The following is a 26123-nucleotide window of genomic DNA, read 5'->3' as shown; positions in this document are numbered from 1 at the left end:
AATGTGGGTCCAGGGGAGCCTTTATCTTTCTGTGATCTTTAGGGCCAGAAAATTATTTGGAAATACTTTTTTTTTCTGTCAATATTTTCTGTAATTTTTTCCTTTTTTCTTTTCCTTTAGTATTCAGTAAAATGCCTTCTGAAAATGCCGCCTGCAGCCCTGATGTCGGGGGCACGAGGAAAGACGGTCCCTCAGGTGTGAAGGGGACACCGAGCGTGCAGAGCTGTGGCAGTGGGGGGCTGCCCTTCACCCCATGTCCAGGGCCCGTGTGCCAGCACAGAGGATGGCCTGTACCTTCCGCACAGGTGCTGGGCTGCTTCTGTTCCTGCTCCGCCCCACGCCAGGCCCCCACGCCAGGCCCCCACTGGTGCCCCGTGATGCCCCTGATGGTGAGGTCGCCCAGACTCCTGTTTACCAAACTCCCCACCCATCAGCCTGTCATCCCCTGTGCGGTCGTGACTCCAGGCCTACTCACTGCCTGGTTGTGCCTGCACTGCTCATTCTGCAACGGACATGCCTGCCCCAGACCTCAGGCAGGACCCGGGACCCCGACCACAGCCTCACCTCTGGGGCACCCGGGACCCCTGAGCACAGCCTCACCTCCTGGGCACCCGGGACCCTGAGCACAGCCTCACCTCCGGGGCACCCGGGACCCCGAGCACAGCCTCACCTCCTGGGGCACCCGGGACTCCGAGCACAGCCTCACCTCCGGGGCACCTGGGACCCCGACCACAGCCTCACCTCCTGGGCACCTGGGACCCCGACCACAGCCTCACCCCCTGGGCACCTGGGACCCCGACCACAGCCTCACCTCCGGGGCACCTGGGACCCCGACCACAGCCTCACCCCCTGGGCACCTGGGACCCCCGAGCACAGCCTCACCTCTGGGCACCTGGGACCCCTGAGCACAGCCTCACCTCCTGGGCACCTGGGACCCCGAGCACAGCCTCACCTCCTGGGGCACCTGGGACCCCGACCACAGCCTCACCTCCTGGGCACCTGGGACCCCGACCACAGCCTCACCTCCTGGGGCACCTGGGACCCCGACCACAGCCTCACCTCCGGGGCACCTGGGACCCCGACCACAGCCTCACCCCCTGGGCACCTGGGACCCCCGACCACAGCCTCACCTCTGGGCACCTGGGACCCCTGAGCACAGCCTCACCTCCTGGGCACCTGGGACCCCGAGCACAGCCTCACCTCCTGGGCACCTGGGACCCCGACCACAGCCTCACCTCTGGGCACCTGGGACCCCTGAGCACAGCCTCACCTCCTGGGCACCTGGGACCCCGAGCACAGCCTCACCTCCTGGGGCACCTGGGACCCCGACCACAGCCTCACCTCCTGGGCACCTGGGACCCCGACCACAGCCTCACCTCCTGGGCACCTGGGACCCCGACCACAGCCTCACCTCCTGGGGCACCTGGAACTTCCTGACCACGCCCAGCTCGTAGTACATCTGGATGCCGCACTTGACCAGCTCGAGCTCCGTGCACTCCAGGTCAGAGAAGTGGAACTCGTAGATGTCGAACTTGGTGGGCCCTGGCAGCACTTCCTTCTGTGGGAGGGACTGTGGGGCTGAGGGCGGCAGGCCACCCACCCCACTGGTTCCTCACGTCTTCTCCTCCCAAGACCCTCTGTCCAGGGGCCCAGCTGTCTGGCGACACCTCCCCTGCCCGTTGCTCTGGCCTGTAGCCTGGTGCACGAATCCCCGAGGGCTCGGCCGCTTCTTCCCCTCTCCTCACAGCCTCACCCCAACGAGGACTTGCCTCACTGGGCAGACACAGTGACGTTGTCAGGGAAACAGACGCACAGATGCACACGGGGGAGATAGACAGACACAGGATGGGCACCCGGGATGACCCGCTGCAGCACACCGGCCCCTGGGAACGAGGAAACCTGCCCTGCCCTCAGGCCCTCCCAGCCTCCACCTCAGGGGTCAGATTCTGACCAAGATTCCCCTCAGCTCCTCCTCCTCACAGTCAGCGGGCTCCTTCCCCAGGTGTTCTCGCGTGGGCTGGGAGACAAGACCAGTGTGTTGTGAGACGGTGACTGCGTCCGCTGCAGCCCTCGCGAGTGGGGACAAGGTGCGGAAGAGTAAAGGCCCCTGCAGGAGCCCCGGGCGGAGCTTCCTGCTGCAGGCCGTGCAGAGCCTGAGAGACTCCAGCATGGCCACTGCTCCCAGGCTGCGCGTCCCCGGGGGGCGGGGGGGCCCAGGAGGCGTGGGGGCCGTACCAGGATCAGTTGGATCTCTTCCTTGTCGCATCTCACATGGTACAGCACCATGTCCTGGGCGATGTCCTTGCGGTTCTCCAGCTTGTTCATCTTGTCGTGGGTGTCGGTGTTCAGCACCGACCAGCCCAGGAACTGCGTGAGGGACTGTGGATGGAGCAGCGCATCACCCACCTGCGCGCACCCGCGGCCGGCGTGCGGCCCATTGCTCGAGTCCCTCCGGGGGCCTGCAGGACGCCTGTTGGCGAGCGGCCCCTGCCTGTGTCCACGCTGGGCCAGTGCGGGCTCAAGGGCGAGAAGACGGCGTGTCCCCCAGGCTGCACCCCGACAGGTGCGTACCTCCATGAGGACTTCGTCCTGCTCATCGAAAGGCTTCCCGTCTTTCCTGTTGTAAAACGTGGCGACCCCCACAATCTCCTCCTTTTTGTTGACGATGGGCATGGACAGGACATTCTTGATGACCCACCCAGAGTCATCCAGGGGGCCTTTCTGCAGGGACAGGCAGAGGTGACCGCTGCTTGGGGTCTGACTCTGGCCCCTCACACCGTAGGGACCGGTCATTGTTCCTCTGGGGTCTGTTCAGTCCCTCCCCTGCCAGGGCAGCTTCACCCGGTTAGTGCTCCGGTCGCACAGGGCCCCCCTCCAGGGTCTCACACCCCACGGACCATGCAGCTGGTCCTTCCTCCAGGACCCTGCTGCCTGGCCAGTGGGCTATGAACAGTGGCCAGTTCCTGGAGGAGCCCTCGACTTCAGAGCCCCCTTCTGCTGGCACACGTGACCCCCCGCCCCTCCAGAAAAGAGCCCTGGCCGTGTGTCCCCAGGGGAAGGTGTGGGGAGCAGACTGGACTCTTGCTGGGTCCAGCTGTGCCAGCGAACCCACAGCCCTGTGGGCCTGGCACGTGTGTGTGCTGCCGTCTGTCACGGGGACTCTGAGGTGGTTTCTCAAGCAGCGAAAACCAGTTCAGACCATTTCCGACCACAGGGCCTTGTTTCCCTAGTGCGGTTCACCTTCTAGCAACACACAGATACCTGGAATTGGAACATTTCGTCTGCAGGGGCGTTCATGATGTTACAGATCTGAAAAGGACCAGAGAACAAATTCAGCCGAAGTGGCCACACGGACGACACGATTCTGACAATGACCGTCCGGCCCGGGGAGCTTCTGCGGAGGCAAAGCGGGGCCCAGGGAGCCGGGGTGGGTTGCTGGGAGGCCGGGTGAGGGCCTCAGGGACTCACAAAGCCGCTTTCTGCCACGTAGGTTGGGAGGCCGCTGGCCAGGGCCCAGTGGTCGGCCGGAGGTGTGCTGGGGAGAAAGCAGAGGGTCAGACGGACAGATGCCTGGCCTGTGAGGTGTGTGTTCATGTTTGTTCCACTCTCTGTGCTCTGGCTGGGACAGGGATTGTGGGGGTGGGGTGGGGGAGGGGCATCTGTGCCCCCTCATTTCTCCTCCTCTGCCCACACTGAGCGCTATAGGAACCCCTTCCCCACATTCCGGCCTCTGGAGCTGAGTGTTGGTCCCCTGCCTGTGGGCCTGGCCCTGATCTATGGATCCCAGTCCCCGCATGGGGCTGGAGGCGGGGGGGGGGGGGGGGGGGGCTCCTGACAGGTCCGTGGGGCCTGGGGCCATGAGGCGAGAGGGCTGGCACCCGTCTCTCTAGATTGGGGCCTCGCCCTGAGCTCTGCCGGCTGTGCTGCTCGTTGGACTGGACACCCCCTCCTGTCCCATCCCACCGGGTACACAATGTCAGTGCTCCCCGTCCAGGGTCTCCACCTGCCGGGGGGCTGGTGAGCCAAGATGAGACCCAAGGTCAGTTGCTGCTGACAGAGCCACTGGACAGCTCACCTGACCACCTGGACGTCGCTGTGGATATTCATAGTGTCTTAGGCCGTCACCAACCCCCCCAACCAGCATCCATTTTCTCCCAGATCAGCGAGTCCGCCGCCCGCCCCACCCCCGAGTGGGCCACAGCACAGGGAGCCCTCATCTCCACAGGCGACGCTTCTGGGGACGCCGCACTCACGGGATGACCTTGATGTCCTCCTTGCCGTGAAGAATGTAGTCGATGACCTTGTAGAAGAGAACTTCCTGAGAACAGACGACGACAGTCACGAGGGCTCCAGACCAGCACCCCGTCGGAAACCCCCGGGAGACGAGGCGTTCGTGCCGGGCTCCCCCCATCTCCTGGGTGGGCTGGGACGGGCCCCTCGCTGCCCTGGAGTTGGAGCTTGGGAACAGGTATGTGGGCTGGCCTGCCCCCGCCGGGACTCACGCGGCCGTCGGGCGTGCGTGGGCCCGAGTACGGCTGGGCTTCTCCCATCAGAACAGGCCACACATCAAAGAATTCCTGGGCAGAGGAGAGGGAGAGGTGGCGCGTCAGTACCGAGTGGGGCCGGCTGGCAGGACCCCCGGGAGAGCTCAGTGCTCACCTTCTCCTTGGTCATGTCCAGGAGGCCCACCGAGTACCGGTCACAGTTCAGATAGGCCCGCACCGTGTAGAAGGCCTTGTGAAACTGCCTCTCGATGTCTGTGAGCTCCTCGAACACCTTGTTGGCCGACCACAGCAGCACCTGGGGGAGGGGCACACCCATGGGCCTGTGTTCACACCCACACCCCTGTCTGACCACAGCAGCACCTGGGGGAGGGGCACACCTGTGGGCCCGTGTTTACACCCACACCCCTGTCTGACCACAGCAGCACCTGGGCACGAACTGTCATACCTGGGACACGCCTGCACATGCATCTGCCCACAGGGCCCGGGGACACAGACCCAAGGGCCCCTCCCAACAGCATCTCTGAGGAGTGCCGCCCCTGTGGGCTTCACCCCAGCACCCGACGTCCAGCTGCCCGATGCAGGAGCCCTGGGAACCCCTGGACGGCGAGGCCCCCCGCTTCGGCCCGGTGCAGCCTCACTCTGGGTTAGTGAGCGAGAGCAGCTGGGAGTTGGAGTCAGTGGCCAGGAGCTTGGAAAGCAGACACCTGACCGGCTGCCTGCACAGCCGACGGTGGGGCGCAGACAACACAAGCTCACCGTGTCCTGTGCCAGGTCCTTTCACGGTCTCAGCACCGCGAGTTGAGAGTGGTGGCTCACTGACACGTCCCTGCAGGCCCTGGCCTGCCCCTGGCCTGCATGTCCACCCCCAGGCCTCAGGCTGCTGTCCAGGGCAGATGGCCGGGCTCAGTTGAACTCTGTGGGGCTCCCCTCTCCAATGTCTCCGTCTCCTCAGCCAGAGACCAAGGAAAGGTCACCTCCAGGCCACACCCTGACACATCCACTCAGCACCCCATCTGTCTTCTGGCCTGGTGCCGAGCCCCTTCTCCTCCTAGATGGCCCCTTGCACGGCCACCTTCTTGCCAGCCCCTCTCGAGGCCTCTGCAGCCCCCTCTGTCACAGGCAGGGACTGGCTCTAGTGACCCCACCTGCCCTGGAGTCCTCTTGCCAGGAGGCAGCCCACGGCCCACGTGGACAAGGTGTTCCAGGTGGCGTGGCCCCGCCTCCTCTGTGCCCACTGCTCACGCCCACGGGTTCTCAGCACTCACAGGGACCCACCACAGGGCCTTTGCACAGGACCTGTCCTCTGCCTTCATCGCCTTGCCCGGGGCTTTCTCGTGCTGGAGCTCAGACTCGCCCTCGGGCCAGAGGAGCCGCTGCCCCCCACACCCCTTCTGTCCTGGCCTCACTGAGGCACATTCTCCGCACTTCTGCCGTGACCACAGCCACGTGAGGCCAGGAGGCCCAGGCAGCTGCGCCTGGGGCACTCAAGCGTGTTTGCTGACAGCGTGGAAGGCTGTGAGTCGTCTGAACGCGGGGCCTGCGGCCAGCCGCCACCCGGACGTCCATGTGCCTGTCGCCCACGGGTCTCGGCAGGCGGACGCACACCTCAGTCCCCGCCGCTGGAGGCCTGGCAGCGAAAGTGGCCACACGGGCTCTCGGCACGTCCGCCACGCCCTTCTGAAGGACTGCCACCTGGCTCGTGCCCTGGGAGCATCTAAGCGAGACTCCCCCTCCCACCCAGCCTCCATCTCCGTCACCCGCCACCTGTGCTGGACCCTCGTCTGAAGCAGGTTCTACAACAGCCTGGGGAAAACGGGGCTCAGGGTGTTGGTCTGGCGCCGGCCAGCTGGCCCCTCGAGGCCCCCCCACCCTCCTCTTCCTGTCTGCTTCTAACTGGGGGTTGAGTCCCGGATCTTCGTACACACTGGGTGGGTATCTAGTCAGCATGCCCCCTGCAGCCATGGGCAGCATTTAGGACGAACCGGCCGAAGGCCCTCTGCCCCGTTAGGACACCGGCCCCGCCTGGAACTGCTCTGACCCCAGGGGCCCTGGGACGTCACCCCCGTGACCTCACGAAGGGCCTGTGCCATGTCCCTCTGCCCTCTGCACTCACGGCAGTTCTGCCCGAAACTCCTCCCTCCGTGGGTGGACCCCTGGGCTGCTTCTGTCTTCACGGCTGTAACGCGTGTCTGGCAGGACCTAACCTCTCTGGAGGAGCTAGAAACGGGTTCTTCTGTGGAACCTCGACTTTATTGGAAACTTGTTCATTCAAACTAGGGCCGTGTGTCCAGTGACATACACCCTCCTTGGGGTGCCGTGCCTGCCTCTCCCGTGAGTCCAGGACCTCGACTCTCCCCAAGGAGTGGCAACCTTGTCTGGACCCTGAGCCGGTACCGCCAGCCCCCATGATGCTCAGGGACCCACACGTCACGTGAGCAGACCCCAGGAGCAGGCCGCCTCCCTGGCAACATGGGGTCATCTGGTGTATCTGGCTGCCAGTCCCAGATAAAGCTGGGGTGATGTGGGGGGGCCGCCTGGAGATCTTGGGAACTAGGGGTGTCCCATTACACTTGGGGACAGACAACACAGAGGGCTGGAAGGCCCAACCTGTGCTCGGATTCCAGGAGAAGATATCAGGACACCTGGGGGGGGGGGTGGACAGAAAGGTGACCCCAGGAAGTCCCTTGAGCCTGTGACTGGCTTAGTGCCCCCCTCACCACAGTGGGGCTGAGTTCAGGAACTTTGAGAGCCAACTGTCAAACACCCCCATTGTTAAATAACATACGTTTAAAAATTAAGAACGTTACATTAAAACTATATTCATGTATCTGTTCACATAGTACTTGCATTCCCTCGTAATTGCTTATCTTATAACAAGCCACGAACTTAACGATTGAACTAGAGCCGTTTAACGAAGCTGAACCCCTCCACGGCAGACTGACTGCATGCAGCGCACCTGCCCTGTGGCCGGCAGGGGAGGCTCCCGGGACTGCGGACAGCCTGCCGGGCCCGCCGAGAGTGGGTTGTCCAGAGTAGAATTTCAGTTCACATTTAAATTCACCTAAAAATAATCATTTTAATGGAAATTTAAATACCTACCTAAAAAGGAACAGCCTTTTATTTCTTTATTATTATTATTATTATTTTTCGGTAATTCTCACCCAAGGATGTTTTTCCACTGATTTTTAGAGAGTGGAAGGGAGGGAGGGAGAGAGACAGAAAAACATCAATGTGAGAGAGACGCATTGGTCAGTTGCCTCCTGACCCTGACTGGGCCTGGGGATTGAACCTGCAACCCAGGCATGTGCCCTTGACCAGGAATCAAACCCGTGACCCTTTGGTCTGTGGGCTGAGGCTCTGACTGCTGAGCCAAACTGGCCAGGGCAAAAGGTGCAGCCTTTCAGATGCAGGACACAACCTCTGTTAGACAGTCAGCCCAGGAAGTGTCACCGCTGGCCAAGAGCCACCGTCCAAGAAGGCGCTGAGGTTCAGGAGTGCGATTCTCCTAATTCCAGTAACAGGCACTGACCCTAGCTCAGCATTGACCGTCCATGTGAGCAGCAGGAAGGGTTTGTTCCTGCCCAAGACCATCTCGGAGCGCACAGCCCTGGTCGTTAACAAGGTAGAATGCACCCCACAATTCAGCGACTAGGAAGCGTTGTTACCCAACCCGGATGCACTCAAGGGAAGATGAAAACAGGCAAACGGAACTTGGGAACCTGAAGGCTGCTTGTTCAGCGAGGACATGGCCTCCAGCACTGCCAACCCCAGGGCGCCACCCGCCCGGACGGCTGCTCAGTGGTGTGGCATCCTGCCCGGTGGTGCAGCGTCCTGCCTGCCCCAACGGCTGCCCGGTGGTGCGGCATCCTGCTCAGTGGTGTGGCGTCCTGCCCGGTGGTGCGGCGTCCTGCCCGGTGGTGCGGTGTCCTGCCCGGTGGTGTGGCAGAGCAGCCAGAGCCCCGCTCTCTGGACAAGCACTTGTGTGAATGGCCACATGAGGGTGTCGGTGTCTCTTCCTTCTAATGAGTGACACTGGCCTTCCCGGGACGAGGCAGAAATAAAGAAATAAAGTGAGAAGGCTCTGTGGGGCTTTAATTCATTAGTCCAGAGAGCAAGATTATGAGCCCTCTCAGGAGAGACACATCTTTAAATGGACTAACCATTTTGGTTGGGTTGACCTCAGAAAATAAACTAACCTCCAAGTGATTATAATTTAGACCGGGCAGTTGAAATACAGTATCACATGCCCGGCTGTGTGGCCCAGTGGTTGAGCATCGACCTGCACCAAGAGGTCGCTGGTTCGATTCCTGGTCAGGGCACAGGCCCAGGTTGTGGGCCTGATCCCCAGTGGGTGGTGTGCAGGATTCATGCAAAACACTGATCAATGGAACAAGTTGCCCAGGGGTAAGGTCACCTTCTGATTCCAGGGTCCTGACTGACAGCAGAGGTCACGACCTCCCAGTTGGATCGGGATGTCCCAAAGGAGTAACTGCTGTTAACCGTGCGTTTGTTCAACAGTGAAAGTGCCGTGATGAGTTCGATCCGAGGCACGCAGGTGAGTTTCCATCTGTTTTATCTTTCCCAGCACGAAAGGACCAGAGAAACAAGGCCCACTTCACAGAAGCACCTTCAAAGCAACAGGCGACGTGATTCCTTGTAATAGACACGGAAGTAACCGTGCCCAGGACAGGGCTCATCAGGGTGCAGAGCCTGGTTAAACCTCCATCGCAGGAGTCCAGCTCCTCCCCCTGACACATGCTCCTAATTCATCTTCTGTCAGAACCGACCCCCACTCTAGTCTCCACAGCATTTCTTGCAGCAAGTGACCGAAAAGCATTAGGTTGCGTATGACTCCATCAAGACCCCAGGAATTGCAGAGATCCAGTGTTAACCTCACCGATATTTCTGTTTCTCGTGTGCTAATCCTGCCCTGTGGTGGGCCCTGTGTGAGGCCCCACCAGGTAAGTCCCACCGCCTGCCCCATGGCCCCTGATCGACAAACCAAGGATGCTCTTGTTTGTTTGTCTTTCATCCTCACCTGAGGACATTTTTGCATTTATCTTCAGATAGAACTGTAGGGAGAGAGGTGGGAAGACAGAGAGAGAGAGAAACATCGATGCGAGAGAGACACAGCGACTGGCTGCCACCCACACGACCCCAACCAGGGCTGGGGACAAACTGCAACCGAGGTACATGCCCTTAGCGGGAACCGAACCCGGGTCTCTCTGGTCCATGGGCCAACACTCTAACCACTGAGCCAAACTGGCCAGGGCTGTTTGTTTGTTTTTAAATCCTCATCTGAGGACATTTTTCCATTGTTTTTTTTAAGATGGGGTGGGAGGCAGAGAGAGAGAGAAACATCAATGTGAGAGAGACGCCTGGATTGGCTGCTTCGCACACGACCCTGACAGGGATCAGGGATCAACCTGGGACTCTTTGGTCCTGGGGCTGATGCGTTGAACTTACAGGAGGCCCACCCCCACTTCCTGTCTCTGGCAGAGTGTGCCCACGTTACTGTCGTAAACACCTGCACGGCAGCTATATTTCTAGGGCATTTCACAGCCCCCCCCACGAGAACGCTGCAAGAGCTACGTGGTCATTAAAACCCTGCTCCTGACATTCTCCTGCCTGGGGAGCAGGCACCCTGTCCCCCCTCCCCACACGATGGGCTCACCCCACAGCGGGACTCTCACCACGGGCACGGGCCCTTTGCACGGGACACAGCAATGCCCGCGTCAGGGACCAACAGCAGCTCGAATCCCCTTGTTTCCAAAAGCGCAGGCATCGAACCCTCCCCGAGAATCCAGAGTGTCCACGTGCCACGTCACAGCACATCCCCCAGTCTGGCCAGCCCACCGCTGTCAGGCCCGTTCCCTGAAGTGCTGGGTCACGCCCTTTCCGCACCAAGAAACCTGGTGATGATGAGCTCTCGTCACCAACAGCCTGAACTGGCTTCGAAACACCTGCTGCCCCCCACGAGCCACGGAAGCACCTGGATTTCCTGATGGGCCACCACAGCAGTGGTCCTGGCAACACTCCTGCCATCCACTTACTCTGCCACGAGCTGCCACGGAAACACGAACCCCACCATGGCCACCCTCACGACAGTCCTCTCCGCGGACCTGGGTCGTCCGCGTCCCCGAAGTCGCACTCGGCATTTGATGCCCATTTGGCTTTATTCACTCTCCTGACGAAATCTCGTCAGCATCGGTCCGATGTGAAATCCCGCCATCCATTGACCGAAATATACGGTGACTGTACGTCTCCTACCACTCACGGGAGGAGAGAAGGACTAAAGCAGACCCAGCCCTGAGAACCACGGCGCCTCATGTTGGCCACGCCAGTGGCTGCCATCCTGCCGGGTGAAGGTGTCCAGCTGGTCAGCACCCTCCGTGGAGCTGATAGGCCCGCTGAACTGTGGGCTCTGGTTTTATTTTTGTAGCCAGAGCAGGAGGTTCACCAGGGACTGTCCTGGCTAAGCTGCCACGTCACTGTGGTCCCGACAGGCTGTCCCAGCGCAGGTCCCAGCATGGGTGGACTCGCCGTCATGAGCTGTGCCTGAGCCCCAACATGTCCAGGCTACACACTGCACATGACCGAGCAGAAGCCCCTCCACAGCGTATCTGCAGCGTCCAGGTAGCGTCTCCCACGGCGCCTCCTCGGCGGTCAGGGACAGCACTCGCCACCTCGATCACCCAGGTGCACGCGCAGGGTGAAATGCCACCTTAACCAGAGGCTCAGAGCTCGCCAGCAGCCGTCACACTGACTGTTTACAGTCTGAGGGGCATGCGTATCCCAGCGAGAGCCCTAGCAACTGCACCGAGGTCCTCCACCCCTCACCTTCGCCTTCGAAGACCCCGCGTGTCAAATCAAAATGAGAAATGAGGGCCTCGGACCCCTCTGACTTGCTCCAGCCAGTGTCATCCCCACGATGTCCTTCTCGCCGTGGGATGTCGGTGACGCGTCCGCAACTTTGTCCAAGTGAAGTTACAGGTCTAAGCCTTTTCTGTCTCCACGGTGGGTCCCTTCCAGCCGGGCTTCAGAATGCGATGTCGGCCACCCCGTCGGGGGCGTTTCCACGACCTCCCAGGACTTCGCTTCCGGGGTCAGCTCTCGCCCTTCGCAAGGTCTCACTTCTATGAACTCGTCGAGCCCACGGGAGCTGCAGCGACCTGCCGTCACTGTGGTCCTCTCCGCCACCGAGGAAACGAACCACCTTTCTAACCGTCAGCCTCGGGCCACCAGTGACACTGAGGATACGCGCTTCTGGGCAGGAAGACTTAAATTTAGATGCTGACGTCACACCTAAAACCAGGAGCGCTTTGCCTTCTCGTGGTTGATAATCGAGTAGTTTTATCTATGGAAACAACTCGAATACTAATTGCATCTGAAGATGTCCTGTGTTCCCTGGGCAGACGCCTCCCAGGACACCCCAGTCGGACAGCTGGGATCTCCACACAACCAGGCCCACACTGCAGACCGTGGTCTGAAACGTGGCGGTGACACCAAAGCTTCACACCCACTGTTCTTGATCGAGAGCTGTTAAAACACTTGAGAAAGGGGCCCGGCCACACCGCGGAGTCACTAAGAAGCTGTGACCTTTCACGTGAAGCAGAGAGCATGTCTCCCCAGTGATACCCACAACCAGAGACGTCAGCATGATCCACCAGATCCTGTCAACAGTCCTCACAGGATTACTTAAAACACAACCAAAAATTTCGGAACACTTTCACTACTTTAGTCCTGAACCTGAAGCAACTGGACTATCAACACGCTTTATCCCTGAGAAATGAACAGACATTGGTTTCCCTCTTCATTGCTCCTAATGAAGGGGACTCTGTCGCGATTTGAACACATCCCCAAGTATTGTATTTCTGTCAACTTGGCAACTGACGGAGGGCGGCCTACTTGCCATTCAACAATGTCTAATAACTGGCATAAAACAGATAATAACTATTCACAACCACAAGTGTCAAACCTGGACCCTAATACCGACACCACTCATTCTATGAATTGGCTCAACAAATTGGCTAGGCTGTCCCCAGACTGGCCCAGGTGTAGATAAGCTTAGGGGCAGCCATTCCCCTCGGGGCAGGGACAGGAGTCCTTGGATTCTGCCACAGAACAGAGGCAGCCCACCCCCTCATCCTCCTACTGATGGCTCAGGAGCCCAGGCTGTGTACCAGCCTGTACCCTCACCTGTCACCACTGCCGCAGGGGAGCTCGCTGGCCTGTTGGAGGCGCTGCTGGCTCTGTGTCACACGTCAGCACAGCTGCCACCTTCACTGGGTTGTCATTCCCATGGCAGTGGCTGCCTGGGATTCACAGGGGCCATCCCGCAGGCCTACGTGTGCACCCAGGTCAGCTTGTGCTCCGTGATCACACCTGAGGACCCAGCAGACCGGGCCACCTGCAGGAGCCCTCCCCGCCCCTCACACCATCCCCTCATCATGTGCCAGGTGTGCGGAGCCGTGTGACACGCAGACAGACGGCGAGATGCCACCGACAAAGCCCTTCCTGAGCACACTCGACCGTCCAGCATCAACTCCAACGTGGAATAATTATTGTTATCATGTCAGAAGTCCTACTTTCTCATTCCAGCACTTGAACTTGGTGGATGGTGACCTAGGTCATTCACCCCCTAGGATCCTACAAGTACTGCTTTAGTTTTTTTTAAATCTCAACCCAACGATTTTTAAAAAATAAATTTATTCTAAGAGAGAAGAATCAGTGCGGGGCGGGGAGAAACAGTGATGTGAGAAGCAAACAATGAGCAGCTCCCTCCCTACGCACCCAGCTGGGGATCCAACTCGCAGCCGAGGTGTGTGCCCTGATGGGAGTCAAACCTGCAGCTTTTGGTGCACAGGCTGACACTCCAGCTAACGGAGCCACCTGGCCAGGGCCAGGGACTGACTGCTTCTCCTGTTTGGTTACTCCTCCTCTGAGGATGCTTTTCCAATCTTTAGAGAGTGGAAGGGAGGGAGGGAGGGAGGAGAGAGAGAGAAGTATTGATGTGATAGAGACCCATCGACAGTTGCCTCCCTCACGACCCCGACTGGGGCTGGAGATCGAAACCACCCAGGTATGTGCCCTTGACCGGGGATCAAACCCGTGACCCTTTGGTCCGAGGGCGACGCTCTAACCACTGAGATCACCAGCCAAGGAAGTACTGCTTCTTCACAGCTCAATACCATTGGCCTCCAGAGTCTGCATCACCTGCCCCTGCCCAGTCTGCTGGAGAGAAACCACAGGTGGGTGCTCCAGGCTCATCACAGTCGCCTGGGGTGTAGTTCACAGCACGGCAGGCCTCAGGGTGCCTGGAAGCTCACACAGCCGTACACGAGCAACACTGTTGGCAGCGGCGGGCGATCACGGGTGAGGGTGATTCCTGCTCTGCCCTTCGTACTGCCTGGCGTCCGCGTCAGTAAGACGGCACTTCCCACCCCGTCTCCATTCCGGAGTCGCAGCCGCTGCCGTTATCAAAGGTGTAGTTTATCATCTCGTGTGCATGCACTGGGAGGCCCCGATCGGTTCGTGTCAGTGCTGTGACTGACTTCTAGTCCCTTCTTTCCGGTGCCGTTGGGAAGGAATAGTAACCTCATACCCGCGCTGTTTACCAGCATAGGCTCCGCTCATCAGACTTCTGGCGCTGTGAGTAAGTGTCTACATGGAACCTTCCAGGCTGTACAAGTGTGGACCTCCCATGGGGTCAGCGGGTCCAGGGGCCTCTCCCCAGGAGCCGTCACACCCCCAGGATCTGTTCGAGAAGTCCTGCCCCTCTCACCCTTAGCCCCAGCGCCCCACGCCAGCAACCTGGAAACCACCCTCACTGGACACCAGTCCTATTTCCCTGCTAGCCGCTGGTCTCCCTACGAATGAACTCAAAAGGGGTAGAGTGACCTGAATAATGGTCATTCGTTTAAAGTAAAACAGATGGTTTTGACTTGGTAGAGCATGATTATCAAGTGTCTGGTCTACATTCCACTATAACAGCTTCTGTAGTGTCCCCGACGCTTACCAGTGCACCAGTCGTACTGAATAGTATCCCTGCTGCTTAGAGGCGATGATGTTCTCAACAGTTCTGTCCGTGTCAGCCTGCCCAGCTGGTATACCAGTTGTCTCGCTAAGATCTGCAGCCCAAGTAGCTGCTCCAGGATGGTCGGCTCCACCATCTGACACCACAGTGTTGATACAAAGTATCAACCTTCTCCAAAGCTAAAATGATTATTGCAACTCTTTGGTCAGTAGCAGTTACATGATTAGGAAAAAATGCCATTCTCTGAATAAACACCACAACCCGTGGCCTAATAATTAGGATCATCGGCTTGCTGGTTGCAGTGAGAACAGCCGCAGCCTGTCCCTGGGTGCCTGTTCTGATCCCCCACCGACACGAGTAATATTGAACACGACTCTCCCTTGACGTGTGTGGCCAGCCGGTATCAAAAGCACCCACCGCCGCTCTGTGGGCCCACTGAGCGGGTCCGCCCCACGGTCTCAGTGGAGCAGCTCTGGGCCCACCCTGCCCACCCTGACTGGCCACTTGCCCAGGAAGTGAAGGGGACGGTTAGATAAGGCTCTTTGCTGCTGTTTTGCACTCATGGGGCTGCCGACACATGGCTCCGTGTTCAACACCCCACGTGCCCAGCGGGCCGGCATTGCGTCCCCCTCCTGCCTGTGGTGACCTGACATGTGTGTGGCCAGCGGCACAGCATGGGTATGGCCACGCTGCCCCTGCAGGCCTCCATTCCTGATGATCAGGGGCACATGCAGAAGCCCGTCCTGCCCTACAGTTCTCACAGCTCCAGCACCCAAACTGGGGCTGCTGTGCGGCATGCCCAGCCCTCCACAGGCACCTGCGGCGGGGGCCCCTTGGAAGCAGACGGAGGCCGAGTCCACAGCCTCACACAGCCTGACACTCTAACACCATCCTGCCTGGGAAACAAATTGTGAACAAGTTCATTGCGGGAGGTGACTTAACTCGTGGCCCATCACAGTTGCCCCTCTGACGGAGCGAGCGTGGTTATCCCTGCCCCAGGCTCCCTCTGCACCCTGCTTATAAGACAGCAGGAAGGACTTCCCACAACCAAGCCTGTGCTTCCTGTTTCTGTCCACAAAGCCCAACGTCATCTTGTGATAGAAATAGAAATACTGAACTGGAATAGAAATATCAGATGTGACTCTGATAACAGAAGGTAAAAATTGTTACTATGAAAAAGTACGCAAGAACTGCTAACATGTGACTTCATATACAATAGTATGTATTTTTCAAATTTTTAAAGGGTGAGAGGTACCCATTTATGTTAGCCGATGAAATGCTGGAAGAACTGCAAATAAAGTGATAAACCGGCTCGTCTCCTCAATAGTAATTTCACGACTTACATTAATTCTACTAATCATACCAACCACATATGATGTTTATAGAAGCAGGACTTATCCACATTACATAAAAACTATAATTTCATATGCCTTTGTCATGACCCTAATCCCAAGCATAATATTTACCCATTTTGCGCTTGCTGGCTCCAATCCACATGGGAGCCCAAACATCAATCCACATACGAATGTGTGCAGCTCTCGCGCCAGTGACGTACGTGGGCCTGGCCGAGAGGAGGCGGCACCTCGCACTCATGGAATAAAAGGGGAGGCAGCAAACACCAGCACGAGAACCTCTTACACCCCGGCCCCCAAGGGAGGGACTCCACTCTGCTCAGGCTGGAGTGTCCGCAGACACAATATTTGAAGATCATGGATGGAAACCCCTAAACTGGATGAAAGACATGAATATCAACACCCAAGAAGCGCAACAATGCCAGTGAGGATGGACTCGAGGCCACCATCTAGAGATACGTCCGGAGAGTCCGCAGTCAACCCGCCAGTGACTGGTCCCACGAGGGGACCGTGGTGAGGCTGACTCGTCCTCACGACTCCGGAGGCCGAAGGCTGACACTCGAAGTGCTGAGATAGAGACCTTGCCACCCAGACCATGCACACGGCAAAGCTGTCCTTCCGGACTGAGGGAGGAATGGACGCCCTTCGGGAGCTGCCCAGCAGTGGGTGCCCGGCAGCCCTGCAGACACGGCTCAAACCACGTCTCGCTAAAGGCAAACATAGGGCAACGCTAAACCTGGCATTATTGAAACAAGGGGAACATTAAAATATATCATAACAGGCCTGGCTGGGTGGTGCAGCTGGTTGGAGCATCATCACCAAAAGGTGGCAGGTTCGATTCTCAGGGCACATAGCAGGGTTGTGGGTCCCATCCCTGATCGGGGCACGTACAGGAGGCAGCCAATCAATGTTTCTATCTCTCTTTCTCTCTCTCTCTCTCTCTTTCTCTCTCTCTCTCCTCTTTCTCCCTCTGTCGTTCTCCCCCTCCCTGCCTCTTTCTGGAATCAATAATAAAAATACTCATTTTATAATAAATAGAAGAAAATGTAAATATATAGAATCGGAGGACTCAATATTACCAAACCTCAATACTACCCCGAGGTACCACGGATTTAGTGCAGTCCCTATCAGACCATGATGATGTGGAAAAGCCCATCCCTAGGAGTCATGCAGAATCTCAATAGACCCTGAACAGGTGAAACAGTGTAGCAGAGAACAAACGTGGAGAACTCACCCTTCATTGAAAACATATCACAAACCTACATTGATCAAAACTGTGTGGCACTGGCCTCAAGAGCAGAGTATAGAGCAGTGGTGTGGAACAGAGTCCAAAACTGATCTTTGACTACATGGTCAGATAGTTTTTGTTTTTGTTTTTAAATTTGTCTTCAGAGTGGGAAGGAGAGAGGGAGGAAGAGAAAGAGAGAAACATTGATGTGAGAGAGACACATCGAGTGGTTGCCACCCGCAAAACTCCAACGGGGGCCAGGGATGAACTGCAACCAAGGCACGTGCCCTTAGCAAGAACCGAACCGGGACTCTCTGGTCCGCAGGCCGACATTCTAACCGCTGAGCCAAACTAGCCAGGGCTGGTCAAATTGTTTCTGACAACTGTGCTAAGACCATTCAATGAGGAAAAAGCAGTATTTTCAACCAACGGGGCTGGGAAACTGGATATTCAGATGCAGAAGAATGAATTCGGAGCCTTACTTCACACCATGTGCTAAAATGAACTGGACACAAAACCCAAACATAAAATCTACAACTGCAAAACTCTTAGAAGAAAACAACAATAAATGCTTCACTGTACTGGATTTGGCAACGATTTCTTGCATTTGACACTAGAGACACCTGCAACAGACCATCATAAACTTCTGTGTATCCAAGGATGCTGTCGAGTAAAAACACAACCCATCTGCAAATCATCAATTTAATAAGGGATTAATATCCACAATACAGAGAACTCCTAAAACTCAACAACCAGATTCAAAATAGCCAACGCTTGGAACAGACATTTCTCCACGGAAGGGACACAAATGGCCAGTGAGCACCCGAAAAGATGCTCCACATCACGGTGACTAGAGGAACATAAGTCACAAGTGCAGCGACACCCCACTTCACGCCTGCATGCTGTGGGGAGGAGGAGAAAGGGCCCAGCTGTGAGGTCAGCGTGGCTGCTCCTCGAAAACGCAAGCAGTTAACCGGACACCACGGGTCTGCAGGCTGGGGGCTCCTTGTTGCACAGCGAGAACGTACTTGCTGACACTGAACTGGACACTTACAGATGGTGAGCATAGTAAACTCCATGCTACACACACGATACCGCGTCGAAAATACCTGGAAACAGGTGAAGAGATGGAGAAACACGTACTATGCTGGCACCAGTCGAAGGGGAGCTGGAGTTGCCACGGTAACCTGAGACGACGCAGACTTCAGACGGATGTCACCGAACGGTCAAGAGGACCTGTCTGCACAGAGACGTCACCGTTCTTAACGTGTGTGTTCCAGACAGCGGAGCAGTGAACCGCACAGAGCAACCCCCGATGGAAGGTGAGCACAGATAAATGCGTGGTGGTAGCGGCAGATGTCAACCGTCTTCTTCCCTAGCTCGTAGGTCAGTGGCAGAGATCAGGAAGAACCAGCAGCACCAACCAGCGCTGGACGTTAGGCCTCGGTGAGGCTCACTCCATTCCACAGCCAGGCCCGCGTGCGCCGCGTGAGCACGGAAACAGACCAGGTCCTGGCCTCAAAACGCATCTCCACAAAGCTTCAAGAGAAAAAGCGTAAGAACACCTTGCCACACCATCATGGAACTCAACTAGAAAAAGAAGCATAAACATAGCCGGAAAATTCCAAAGTGGATTAAAGAACAGACTTTCCTACAACACGTGGTCCAGGAAGGCGCAAGAGACATTTATAAACACTTGGAACTAAATGAAAATACGACGTCGAAATCGGTGGGTGCAGAAAGCTGTGCGGGGGGATGTTGGCTGCTTTGCAGGCACACGTTACAGGACAAAACACCAAAGCCAGTAATGTAAGCTTGGTAAGCCAGAAAAACAAGATCAATTTTAGCCTCAAGCAAGTGGAAGAAAATAACACATATTAACAACTCGACGCCCCTGAATTTATAACTTAGATAAGATGAAATTCTCAATGCCTTGAACAACACACACAAGGAGAAATAGAATAACTGGAACAGACCCATAGCTACTGAAGACATTGGGTCAACAATCAATAACCTCTCTGAAAGGAGGAGTCGGTCCTGGTGAGCTCACCAGTGAATGTCACCAAATACCCAGGAGAGAAACTGTGCCAAGTGACTACAGTCTCCTCCAGAAAACAGACGGGACACTTCCTGCAACACTTTGAGGCCAGCACGACCTTAATACCAAAACCAGGTAAAGACATTACAAGAAATGACCCTGGCCGGTTTGGCGCAGCGGTTGGAGCATCAGCCCACGGACCAGAGAGGCCGGGGTTCGGTTCCCGCTAAGGGCATGCACCTCCGTTGCAGTTCATCCCCAGCCCCTGTTGGAGTCGTGTGGGTGGCAGCCGGTCGATGTGTCTCTCTCCATTGATGTTACTCTCTCTCTCTTTCTCCCTCTCTCCCTCCTGCTCTGACGATAGTTGCAGAAATGTCCTTGGGTGAGAATAAAAAATAAAAAAAAGACATTACAAGAAATAAAAACTACAGACCAAAATCTCTCATACACACAGATGCAAAAATTCTTAACCAAATAGTAACACAACCCGTATAAGAACATATGAAGTAGCTGTGCTCCGTGTCTGGTGACTATTAGTGTGTCTCCTCCCCAGCTTGCCGCGCAGATCCAAGGCCATTTTGATGAGAGTGTCAGTCGACAGATGACTTTAAAGTGCACAAGAGAAGGCAGAAGCAGGGCCTAACCAGCACAAGACTGAAGAAAAGAGATGGTGAGGGGCTGGTGTCCCCAACGTCAACACTCGTGATCAGTGTGGAGGGCACTGCCCTGGCCAGCTGTGTGGGTGGAGCCCAGTCCATGCGGCAGAAGGTCCCGGGCTCGGTTCCCCCTCAGTGCACATGCCTGGGTTTCGGGTTCAGTCCCCGGTAGGGGGCGTGCAGGAGGCAGCCTATTGACGCTTCTCCCTCCCATCGATGCTCCCATCTCTCTCTCTCCCTTCCTTTCCCTCTAAAATTAATAAAAATATATATTTTTAAAATTAGGATGGCATTGGCGCGAGCAGACACGTGGGCCCGTGGCAGGATGCAGAGCCCGGAGCAGATCCACCCCACGCGCAGGGTGCTGCGTGCAGGCCATGGGTTTCAAGACACATCACCCAACTAGAATCCATGAAGGAAAAATCTGTATCTTGAACTTTATTTTTCTTATTATTTTTATCCCCACTCGAGGACATTTAAAAAAAAATTTTTTTTTTTTGATTTTTAGAGAGAGAGGAAGTGAAAGGGAGAGAGAGATAGAAACATCGATGAGAGACAACATCGATTGGCCGCCTCCCACACGCCCCCTACTGGGGATCAGGCCCACAATCTGGGCATGTGTCCTGGCTGGGAATCGAACCGGCGACCTCTTGATGCACGCAACCACTGAGCCAGCCGGACTCGAGGACATTTTTGCATTTATCTTCAGATAGAGCGGGGGGGGGGGGGGCATTGATGTGAAAGGGACACATCGAGTGGCTGCCACCCACATGACCCCAACCGGGGCCGGGGGCAAACTGCAACCAAGGTACATGCCCTTAGCGGGAATCGAACCCGGGACTCTCTGGTCGGCAGGCCGACGCTCTAACCGCTGAGCCAAACCAGCCAGGGCAGAAACCCTAATTTTAAAATGGGCAACAGTTACCTCTCCGAAGAGTAACACGTCCAAATGGCGAGTAGGTGTCTGAGAAGATGCTCAGCGTCACTTGTTGCGAGGGAATTACAGATCAAAACAGCACCGAGACACACCGGCAGAGTGACGAAAATCCAAGCAGGTGGCAACACCAGGGCCAGGCTCCTCACCCAGTGGGGCAGCCACAGAGCCGCGTCCGCAGCCACGCCCCCCGGACTGCCTCGGCCGAACCGGAAACTCAGGTCCGCACAAATGTCTATAAGAGTTTTATTTGTAATTGCCCCCAACTAGGAGCCACCAAGAAGCCCCTCGCTAGCTGATGGGTCAGTACGCCGCGGTTCGTCCAGACACGGGTGCTGTCAGCACCGAGGGACTGAGCCAAGGCTGTGAAGGGGCCGGAAAGGCTCGCGGCTGAGTGAGAGGCCAGGGCGAGCCGTCCGCACACTGCGGTTCCGGCCACAGCAGCTCTGCGGGCACAGTGGGAAGATCGGGGTTTGCCAGGGGTCAGGGAGGTGGGGAGAGGGGTGAAGAGGCAGAGCCAGAGGATTTCTAGGGGCAAAGTCATTCTTTGAGACTAGAATCGTGGATATATGCCATGACGCATTTGTCGAGACCTACAGAAAAGTTTGGCCACCAAGCACTAACCTGAAAGCATGAGGTTTAGAAATCTTCGGTGAGAACGGCAGAGTCCAACAGAAAACACAGACTGCACTGCAATGCAGGCCCCTGTCGGGGGGCCGGAGGAGAAGGTCTGACCTCGCTCACCAGGCGCAGTGGGCGGCAGCACCCCAGGCAACAGAAGCTGCTGTGCTCTAGCTCCCCAGGGCGCACCCCAAGGCTCTGACACCCGGGCTCACACTGGACCCGGACCAGCAGGGACCTGGGCCTGCAGAGCGACAGACTGTTCCTGTCATCCGCCCACAATTCTCCCAGCTCCTTCCGGAGAAGGTTGGGCGACCTGCAGGCGGGCAGTGCCCTCAGCACCTGCAGGTGCCCACACCCACCTGGGTCCCATGGCCAGCAGGATGGCAGCCAGGTGGAGGCCCAGCCTCTGACACCCCAGCACGCATGGCAACACACACCGCTCTCGCGCACCACGCCCAGGGACCTGCCCAGGTGAACACAGCCCCCGTCTTTGCTCAGAGAGAGCAGGTACCTGGCCGCGGCGAGTCTCGCAGCTGTGCAGGTAGCTCAGGTGGTAGATCTTCAGGTTCAATGTGCCGAAGTTCAGGTACTTCAGGAAAACCTGGAGGAGAGGCGACAGCAGGAGTGTGAGCCTGGTTTCCAGCCGTGCGTCTGCGGGTCTCAGCACGGCGCCGTGGGGCACCCAGGTCCCCGCGTGCATGCAGATGCCCTGCACAGACAGACGGACGGATGCCGATGGCTGCACTCACGTCCTCGTCTTCGCTGGTGAAGCACGGGCCGTCCAGCTTGTTCACGGCCATGACCACGGCCACCACGTCCTTGCCGTTCATGACGGGCGTGGCCAGGATGTTCCTCGTCACGTAGCCGGTCAGCTCGTCAGCAAAGGAGCTGAAGTGGGCATTCTGCAAGGAGACGGGAGGAGAGACAGAGGCTGCTGCTGGGGCCAGGGGTGGGCAGCCTCCACGGAGGCTCCCGGCCAGTGTGACACCCAGCGACCTGCCCCTGGCGTCTGGAGCCTGGACACAGCCTGGCGCAGTCCCTGTCACCCGCCTTGGAGCCCATGACCCCGGCTGTGGGTTCCAGACTCTGCAGAGGCCTCACAGCACCTCCCGCCCTGTGCCCGCCTGTCCCCTGGGTGCCCGTCCCAAGCCTCTCCTACTCCAGGTGCAGGTCCTCCTGCCTCCAGCCTCCTGGGCCAGCCCCACACGACCCTCCGCCAAACGTAAGTGTGACTGAATGAATGGCCAGCACCAGTTTGAGGGGCGTGTCTGTGGGACAGCCAGCGGGTGGGGGTCGAGAGCCCACTGCACCCCGGGATCTGTCCACACACCAGCTGGTTTCTGCTGCCCCAGGGTGGGCCCCACCACCCAGAGCAGCTGCTCAGGGCCGCTCCCTGTTGGGGTGGTGGAGGGGCTCTGAGTTCTCTGTCCACAAAGGAAGGGTCAGCAAGCCCTGGTTTAGCCCCGGTCCAGGACCAAGGGCCCCAGGTGACTTGGACTTGTCCTGCAGAGTGTGTGCGACCCTGGCCTCACCCTCCTGCTTCTCGAGTGCTGAGATGTTTTCACAGGAGCCAGAGTGACCTGGTGCAGTGGCCACGTCCATCGGCACCATCAGACACACTGTGCGCTTTGGCCAGGGAAGGACATCTGAGCCCCTGTCCTCCATCCACTTGGGTTGTGCAAGGACATCCCTGTACATGCTCCACACAGTGTTTGTTATTATTTACTGTTACAGGAACTTCTTCAGGATTGCTCAAGGCGCGGAGCAGGCAAGGGGTGATGGACCCCCTGTGGCCTCCTGAGGCTTCTCCTCGCGGGGCTGTCTGGCCTGGGAGGCTACGGGCCAGGGGGTAGGAGGAAGCCCTGCAGGGAGGCAGCTCTCATCCTCCTGCGGGCCTGTGGCTGGGGCATCCTCCCCCTTTTCACCTGTGGCCACGTGCCCCCTGGCGTGGGAGGGAGCTCTGTGGGCAAGCCCTGTGGCACCAGCAGTAGCACCAGCATCGGCTGCACAGGGTTCAGCTCTGACCAGCAGGAAGCCGGTGCAGGGACTTGCCGGCAGCTTTGGGTCCTTGTGTCCCGAGAGCGCAGGAAGGTCTCCGTGCTCAGCCCCTCTGCCTACCATCCTCTCAGGTCCCTTCAAAGCTCTGTCACTTGGGCTGCCCACGTTTGTGGCTTTGCTGCCCGACCGTCTGACTGTCCTTATGCCCGTGGGACCCACAAAGGTGCCAAACACCTGCTCTGGCTCCAACCCTTGGGCCTCCGCCCGGGGCCCGAGGCTGCAGCGCCTGGTGCCGGCCACAGTGCACCCAGGTGAGCAGAGCCTTGGAGGGGCTGGGTAAGTTCTGGCCAGGAGCTACGCTGACTGAGCGGCCACTAACGGGCTCAGGTGGGCTGAGTTCCTCGTCCCTGCATCCGTGCCGACTCGTCGTCCTGGGAGTGAGGCTGGGCTCCCGCCTGCGCTATCCTGCTCCACTGTCTCTCAAACCCTCACCCTGAGCAGCTCCGTCGCGGAGTCAGGCTCCGCTGCCCCAGAGCCCAGCCTGGACGCTCTGCGCTGTGGTGCTGTGCAAGCTGGAGCCCTGGAGCCAGACTTGTCTCTGAGCAGATGCAGCCTCAGGCCCCCTGGGCCTAACCTCCTTCCCAGAACTACCTGCCCCGTGCCTCCGTCCCAGGGCTTGGCACCCACCCCCTCCCAGAGGGGACCCAGGTGTCACCTCTCACGCAGACCTAGTGGGATGGTAAGCCTATGACTTCTGTAATGTGTCCCCTCTGATCCCGCTGCCCTGACCGTGTCAGCATCCCCAGACCCCCACTGTCCCTAACGCCAACCCCACAGCCACACCCCTCCAGCTGCCACCCTGGGCCTGGACACCTCGGCTCCACGCAGGACTGTCACGGCCGGGCATGTGGGGCCCAGAGCTCTTTGGGTGGAGGGTCAGAGACCAGCACAGAGCCAGGACCTGGTCTGGCCCGCCTGCGCCACAGGGCCCTGGGCCGTCGCCCCTCTGCTTCCCCGCGAGCCCCTGGGTCTGGGAGCTGCACAGGGTGCGGCCCTGCACCCCCGTGGTCCACGCCATGGGCACAGGCGCCACCTCCCCGGAACAGGTACCAGCACCGAGCGGGGGCGGCTCTGCCTCAGGCTCCCCTGTAGAACCACCTGGAACCTGACACTTGCTCAGGGGTGTGACCCACTGGATGGGCTCTGACTCTGGTCTCTGTCCCACCGCACAGAGCAACCCCACGAGGCCTGGCCCAGCGTGACGCACACTGGGAGATGGTGAGAAGTCTGGACGACCCCAGGGACACAGTCCGGTGGGGGAGGGACATGCTCTGGGCAGCCCCAAAGATTGAACCAGACCCCAGAGCCGCCATCGGGCGCCCACAGTACAGGCTTGGGGGTGGGGAAGCTGGAAAACAAGCCCCTGGGCCTGAGGGGACAAGACACGGGGCGAGGAGGAAGGCGCCCCGCTGCTGAACTCTGCTTCCGGATGACCCATTTCTTAAAAAGGAAGTGAAGACGAGGCTAATCCCGGGGATTACTGTCTCCAGGTCCAGGGTGCCGGCGGGTCCACAGAGGCCGTCTAAGAGGATTGCCGTCTGGCTGCTTCCCCTCCAGGCACCATGGTCTGGGGGTCTGTGCCCAGGTCCCCTGTCTCCAGGGACACAGGGGCAGGGGCTGCTGGGCTGCACCCCTCTGGACTTCATGGGACTGGAAGGGGCTCAGCCAGGTCGTGGCTTCTGTGCGTGCCCAGGCCGACCCTCTCCCACGGGGGAGCCCCTGACTCCCTTCCATCTGCAGCCGCTCCCTGCTCCTCCTGGGAGACACCCCTTCCCTCCACACGGGCCACGACGACCACCCACGGGGCAGTGGGGCCTTCAGGCGCTGCCAGTCCCGGCCTGGGACCCACCTCGGTCACGTCCTTGACGTTCACCGTCTTCTTGGTCTGGGCCACGTGGCCCACCACCCCGATGTCCAGCGGGAAGACGATCTCGGAGTCGGGCGGCACCAGGCAGTCCTCCAGGGCGCTGTCCGGCTGCACGCTGAAGAGGCGCGTGGCCAGCTCGGCTGCGCCGTTGCGCTGGCGGTGCATGAAGAGGCTGCAGCAGTCGGCGCGCAGCAGGGGGCCGAGGCGGCGCAGGATCTTGAACAGCACGCGCTCCATGTTCACGTTCTCCTGCATGTCCCGCACCAGCTCGAACAGCGCCACGCCCTCCTCCACCTGGCACAGCTCCCGGAAGCTGGCGGCCTCGGCCGGGAGCCCGTCCTCCCAGGCCTGGGCCACCTTCTCGGGGCTCAGCTTCCTCCCGAAGTACTGGTCCGCAAAGCCAGGGTTCTGGTCCAGGTATTGCTTCACCTGTTCCTCGCTGAGGCTCATGGTGTCCAGCGGCCTGTCCTGGACGAGTGGCCTGTCCCCAGGCATACGGACTCCCCACAAACACTGTCATCAGCAAAGCCTTTCTTAGTGACGATTAGAGTCCTGGGAGGACACCAGCTGACTCACCCGCGCCCGCCCCCCTCGCCTTAGATCCTGGACTTCCTGCCTTCCCTGGAAAAATGGGGGCCTCAGGGGACAGCCCAGGGCTTCTGCCTGTGGCGAGTCCTCGGCAGCAGGGCGGCTGCTCATCTGCAGAGGCGGCCCCAGGTCTGCGTGGCGCCCAGGCCTGGGCTCAGGTGTACCAGGCAGGTGGGGCATCTGCCTTGGGGAGGTGCAGCCCAGTCCCGGGCAAGGAGCGAGGTCCCCCAAGGGTGC

General features: G+C 58.5%; 1 protein-coding gene across 1 annotated transcript in view; it reads right to left on the bottom strand.

The window, feature by feature from the left end:
• Positions 1 to 25907, bottom strand: part of PDE6B (phosphodiesterase 6B) — a 31404-nt gene extending 5497 nt beyond the window's left edge. Inside the window, exons 1-12 of the mRNA XM_036280147.1 lie at positions 25281 to 25907; positions 22123 to 22275; positions 21885 to 21974; positions 4660 to 4800; positions 4503 to 4577; positions 4254 to 4318; positions 3469 to 3535; positions 3262 to 3309; positions 2572 to 2721; positions 2236 to 2379; positions 1952 to 2017; positions 1412 to 1558 (exon numbers count right to left, since the gene is read on the bottom strand). Of these exons, the coding sequence (XP_036136040.1) occupies positions 1412 to 1558; positions 1952 to 2017; positions 2236 to 2379; positions 2572 to 2721; positions 3262 to 3309; positions 3469 to 3535; positions 4254 to 4318; positions 4503 to 4577; positions 4660 to 4800; positions 21885 to 21974; positions 22123 to 22275; positions 25281 to 25793 (1659 nt within the window). The 5' untranslated portion in view covers positions 25794 to 25907. The remainder of the gene's footprint in view (positions 1 to 1411; positions 1559 to 1951; positions 2018 to 2235; positions 2380 to 2571; positions 2722 to 3261; positions 3310 to 3468; positions 3536 to 4253; positions 4319 to 4502; positions 4578 to 4659; positions 4801 to 21884; positions 21975 to 22122; positions 22276 to 25280) is intronic.
• Positions 25908 to 26123: the final 216 nt, after the last annotated feature.

Source organism: Molossus molossus, unplaced genomic scaffold (assembly GCF_014108415.1).
Source record: "Molossus molossus isolate mMolMol1 unplaced genomic scaffold, mMolMol1.p scaffold_m16_p_1, whole genome shotgun sequence".
Classification (NCBI taxonomy): Eukaryota; Metazoa; Chordata; class Mammalia; order Chiroptera; family Molossidae; genus Molossus; species Molossus molossus.
Note: the sequence above shows the minus strand (reverse complement) of the source record. Positions and strands in the feature narration are given on the sequence as shown.